The 6,000-nt window shown below is 40.2% G+C and overlaps 1 protein-coding gene across 2 annotated transcripts; it reads right to left on the bottom strand.

Moving 5' to 3' along the window:
• Positions 1 to 2,252: 2,252 nt before the first annotated feature.
• On the bottom strand, positions 2,253 to 5,785 carry cav4a (caveolin 4a). Of its 2 annotated transcripts, XM_053652474.1 has the most exons (3): positions 5,017 to 5,785; positions 2,800 to 2,987; positions 2,253 to 2,554 (listed from the first exon to the last, which is right to left on the bottom strand). In XM_053652474.1, exons 1-3 carry the CDS (start codon positions 5,257 to 5,259, stop codon positions 2,404 to 2,406), a joined length of 582 nt encoding a protein of 193 aa, XP_053508449.1. In that variant the 5' UTR covers positions 5,260 to 5,785; the 3' UTR covers positions 2,253 to 2,403. The 2 variants fall into 2 exon arrangements, with proteins under 2 accessions (XP_053508449.1, XP_053508448.1); XM_053652473.1 differs by having other exon boundaries at positions 2,516 to 2,987.
• Positions 5,786 to 6,000: the final 215 nt, after the last annotated feature.

Consider the following 6,000-nt stretch of genomic DNA (forward strand, 5'->3'; position numbering starts at 1 on the left):
GAGGTTTTTTCTCTCTCTTTTTTTTTTTTTTATAAATCAGATCGTTTGTACACAGTAAACTCCGGAACTATTGGCACCGTGCAGGAGAAGTTGTTTTGCAAGAATTAATTTGACCATCGACTTTTGTTTTGCTTTTTAAAGAAATAGAACAAAAATCTCGCCACTTTCAAAGAGAAGTTTCTTCATGGGTGTGGCTATGTCTAATTTCGAATCGGACTTCTGTTTCTTTGCCAGGCAACTACACAACATCCCAGAGGAACTGTGATTAAATATAGATGCCTGATAGTCATTTCCAAATGCCACGCTTGTAGACCATACCTTTGACACAGAGAGAGAGAGAGAGAGAGAGAGAGAGATGGGCTGAATCAGAGCACATTCTCCATACCACTGACTGAACAGCCGGTTTTGAAAAAAAAAAAAGAAGGTGGGTTTTTATTGATTAGGGTTTTATACGACAAAAATTGTTACAAGTGTCTACAATCTCTTGCACCGACTACCCTCTTCCCACCACTAGAGGGTGCTGTTCAGAAGAGCCGGACGTGTTGTGTACGATCACGATCTTACTGTTCAGCGGTCTGGAGAACACCGCGTCCCTAAAATGAGCCTTGGTATTGATATTCCTTTTTGTTCTGGTGTTCAAGCCTCGCTCGTTGTCAGAGTGTCAAAACTGGCCTCAGATCAGCAGAAAAATGGAGGCATCCACCAACAACCACCCACTGGACCAGCTCTTCCAGCTCAATAGCCACACATTAGCATGAAAATGGTGTGCTACAAATAATCAGGCCTGGAAGCGTGCAGAATAATTTGAATACTAATATTTTCTTTTTCAAACAAAAGGTGCTTCATGTATTCAGTTCAATAGCTGGGATAAAATGCAGCACGTCGCCCAATTTGAATTTAAGACAAGAGAGACGGATTGATAAGCCTTGGCTGTCTTTTTATAACATCATATAGATTTAAGGTAAAAAACTACAACAACAACAACAACAAAGGATTAAAAATGGCGGCCTGAGTTTATATTGCGTTACAAAAATACCTGTGTTTGTTACACAATTGTAATGTAACCTGAGGTGGTAAAAGTACGTCGGAGATCATACAGATGAAATTACCTTAAAGACCTGCAATCATACGCATAAACTGACTAAGTGAAAAATCATGTAGGTTTTAGACATCTTTCGACAGATTGACTAAGTGCTGGGCGATATATCGATATAATATCGATATCGTGATAGATCATTACACGATACAATTTTCTGATATATCGTCGGTATGGTGATATATATATATATTAATCATTAGAAATTAAATAGTACTGAATGGATGCAGTTGATTTGATGTGATTTTTAAAAAAAACGTAGTCTTTGTAGGCGTTAAACTCAGTTTAACGTTGTTGTTTTTTTGTTTATTTTACTGCTGTTTTGCAGGCAGTTTGTTAGCTAAATTATTAATCGTGATACGCATCGTGTATCGTAGAAATGCCCTCGAGTATCGTGATTATGATATTTTTGTCATATCGCCCCGCCCAAGATTGACTCTTTTTACCACCATGTGAGCTGAACTGCAGGGAGATATCCTAGGCAGGATCGGAAAGTAAATAAAAACGTTTACATGAAATATAATTACGGTTTCTTAAACCTGAGGTGTTTTCATCCCTCAGTTTGTTTCATCACATTTTATTGGCTACCAGCAACTATGATGAGAAACAGGATTAACCAATAGGAATCCAGCGGTTTTTTTTTGTTTTTTTTTCCAATAAATACATTTTTATACGTTAAGATGTAATTTCCATCATATTACTAGCATGTTTGTGAAAAAAACAAAACAAATTTCACCGTTATAAATTCCCGGTGCCTGTTAACGTTATTTATACAGTATGATAAGATTAGTTGATGGTAAACAGTGCTTTTACTGCTGTCTAGCGTAATGTGTAATTACACAGGTATTAAAGACTAAAGATTAAAGTGGGACGAAAATAACTTGTGTTTAAAGTTTTCATGGTGTTCAAATGGTCTCACCACCACCATAATGCACAATGTCGTTCTTCATCACTAATAACGCTAGCACGTTTAGACACCGGTCTACTGCAGAGCATTGTGGGATTGGATGACGGTTTTAGACGTGACTTACAAAATGGCAAATCTCCTTAAATGGTGCGGTATACCGTATAGTCGATAGGTACAGGATGATCATGACATTTTCTTGTCCTGATCCTGATTGGACATTTTTTTCCCTAACAAAACTATGACACCAGTCCTATCTGGTCATTCCTTGTAAAAAGAAGAAGAAGAAGAAGAAGAATCCAAGAGAATCCATAGAGTCCTGTCACTACCACTCTACATCTGGTGATCATGTCTCTGCTCTGAAAGCTCCTTTTACGATACAGATGGTCCAGGAGTGAGTTTTTCATTCGCTCGTCAGTCGCATGCTAATGCTCATGCAGGACTTGGAGACGCTGCGGTAGACAGGGAGGATGAAAATGTCCAATAGGCTTCTCCATAACCTCTCCAGCCAGCTGGTGTTCATGAAGATTACCTTTACGCACGGAGTGAGAAGCCTGAAGGACAAGAGAGGAAAGCTCAAGTCATTACAAGATCGCAGCATCTCTATCCAAACTCTATGAACGCAACCGTCCGTTTAAAGGGAAGCGTATAATTTGCACCAATCTCGTCCCGCTTTGACGTTTTACCCCACTCGTCAGTGTGAACGATGAAGTGACGTGAAGATGCCACGGGTTCAGTTCCCCTCGACAAAGCTGTAAATGATTTGAAAACCAGGATGTTGATATTAAATGAAACATACCAGATGTGAAGGCAGGTGAGGAACGCGAAGAGAACTCCAGCGATGATGGAGAACGGGATGGCGAGCACCGCGGTGACGATGCGATAGAACCAAACCCGGGACACCTCGAACAGCGCGTTGCTCCAGAACCACACCCGGTCTCCGGTGCGCACTGAGAGCGGCTCGGCTATCACGTCCTCGAAACTCACCTGAACACACACACACACACACAGACACGCACGGCATACACATCAGACCTGATATTTTAACATTGGTTGACCTTTCAGAGACATAGCTGTGTAATCATGTGCTATAAACAGAGAATAAAACACCATGTCATTCCGTTATAGGAAAATAATCAACAGGGTGGTTTGATGAAGTGGAGTTACTGCTACCATCCTGAAGTTTATTATTTACCTATAACAGCATGTCCCGAAGTGTTTCAATCCTCTTCCACTAAAGCAATTTGCCAAAGAATTTTGCTTAGACATTTTTATTTTATTAATTAAACAACACGTCAATCTTTTGGGGTTTTTTTTCCCATCCATTTGTAGTTATGTTTAACGTTGTGGAACGACCACAAAACGACTTACTTCCTGTTCTCACTTATGTTATAGCAGCTATAAACAGTCACTCCTTCACTGGCCGCTTTTTATTTCCTTCTCTCTTGAAGTTAATAAGTCACAAATTGAGCATTTTGTCGTGTTGTTACTTCATCATGTCGCACTGATGTTTATTAATCAAACAAAATCATGTCAGTAGCGGCCATCTTGTAACCACAAACACTGCGAAGTTTGACGCTAAATGATGATCACACGTTGAACTTTTCAACTGGATTAGTACCTTCATTGAGCCAAGTATCATATTTGGGTCATTTCGGATCATTTTGTGTTACCTCTCTCGATCAGAGTGTAGTGTTAGTCTCATGTGATGCAGACAAACATCAACCTGCACGAACAAACCTGCACTGAAACTCCTTCAGCTGATTACTGGAATATTAGCATATGAACAACATACGCTGTGAGCGCTAATCAGGGGGGTTTGGAGAATACTTCAATGGCTAATGATGTGGAGCATGTTTCAACAGAGTGAACTTGAGACAAAACAGCGCAGGTTGATAAAAATGTATAATGTATGTGTCTGATTTACTTTCCATTACTCATATATATATATATATATATATTACACGTATTAAATTTGTTTAGTGATTTAATAGTGTTTGATTGAGCGCGTTAATATAACAATAATCAACACCTTGTGACCAATCAGAATCATCAGAGCTGTGGTATAAATGGCTTTAGTGATGTAACGTGAAGATATAACCTGTATGGATTTAGCCAGAGAACTCATGAATGCACTTACATATATATATATATATATATATATATATATATGTTTTACACAACTTTGTCATTTATTTAAAGAACATTCATGGTTTAAAGTGTTGTTAAAGCCATGGTTTATTTGTAGAAGCCGGGATTTCCCATTCACACAATATAAGATGAGTCTTCATCAGTGCGCTGCTATAATTGTGCTCATGATCCGAACACTTGTGCTGCTTTTATCCTCCATCTGTCTCAGAGCAGCAGCTGTTCGCTTTCACTTCAAGACTAACGAGCGAAGAGGAAACGCAGACCTCTGGAGAGAAACATGTTTGTTTGGTGCAGTGGACCACAGAAGGGCAGGACTACTTCTCAACGTTAGCGCTATAGTGCACTGTATTGCGTGCTCAAAATGTACTTCCGAGCACAGTTTGTTCTGGAGTTACAGTGCAAATTGTGGTTCATGTCGACTCTGTAGCATTTCGTGGAGATGTTTTGCTCCGCTTCTGCAGGAGTTATTGATGCAGCGGTGGTCCAGAGCAAAATAATCACAATATAAGATGAAGTCAGGGCAAAATAAGCCAGATAATTTTACTACGTCTTCGAATTTGGTTATTGGCGATGGATAATTGCTAAAATTGGTGCGGCATTGCTTTTTTTTTGGCACGCGATGAAGAAAATTGCATGCTGAAAAGTATCCCAATCTACATGATGTCACCCTATGGAGCTAAGAATTTCCACATCATGTCAAGAACCTGAGGATTTCTTAGTACATGGAGTTCCTCTCAAATATTTGGTCCATTTCCAAGACTAAGCACATTTGGATTTGGATTAAATCACACTGTCAGTATGAGTACTGTGTCTCATCTGGGACGTACCTCATCACTAACTGTGATCCAGTAATTCGTTCAATTACCTTCAGGCATTCGTTCATCTGTCGTGGATCTCTTTCATTGATCAAAGGCCTTGTGTCACTCTGTGTCGAAACCATATCCTCCTCTTCCTCCTCCTCTTCTTCTTCTTCCTCCATGACCGTCTCCAGCTGCGTCTTCCATGGCTGCTGTCCCTCGCTGTCCTCGCTGTCCTCGCTGTCCCCGTAGTCCCCGAGGTCGATCTCTGTATCTACAGGGATCGTACTCCGCATCATGGTGTCGGTCATGAATACAAAAAAACTCCTTAACTCAGTAAAACTCTGAACGGCGTGTTAGCTGTGTCGCTGCAGTGCCGGGGTCGAGGGACGGATATATTAGGAAAGTGACCGTGCTCATACAAGAATTCCCCGTGGGAAGATCTGTACCCCCTGCTAGATGAGCTATAAATACCGCACGATGGGCCGTCACTTTTTAAACGCTCCTCTTGTAAGTAACCAGAGAAGCACATGGAGGGTCAGACCCACCTTCCTCTCAATGAAAGCAAATTATTTTTTGCATGACTGGATGGATAGACATAAGCTTAAAGGGGCAGTCTGCGATGTTTATAGCCAACTGCTGCCCTCTGACAAAACACTCATCTTTCCCCGAAATGACCCCGCCTCCTCTGTTAATACACTATATACCACATGAGCAGCTGTTTAAGGAAAAGAGGGGCAGGGCTTAGCTCTTCTCTTCTGTTTGAGCATGGGCGGGGCTAATTTCTGGGCTGGAAAAATGTAAACAAGCCTGAAATGGAGAAACTGAAGTGCGTGGAAATACTTCAAATGGCTAATTTTAGGTTTCATTTTAAACTGAATTAGATTGGGAAACATTTGAATGTTTATAAGCTGCATCTTTACAAGAAACTGGACATTTTTAATGGGAGGATTTTATACACTTTATAAAGTGTTTTGTGAATCTGTAGGAGTTGGGAAAAAAAAGTCAAATAAATAAATATATAAACATCCTTAAATGTTTAGCTGTGGCTG

This window comes from Ictalurus furcatus, chromosome 21, assembly GCF_023375685.1.
Source record: "Ictalurus furcatus strain D&B chromosome 21, Billie_1.0, whole genome shotgun sequence".
Classification (NCBI taxonomy): Eukaryota; Metazoa; Chordata; class Actinopteri; order Siluriformes; family Ictaluridae; genus Ictalurus; species Ictalurus furcatus.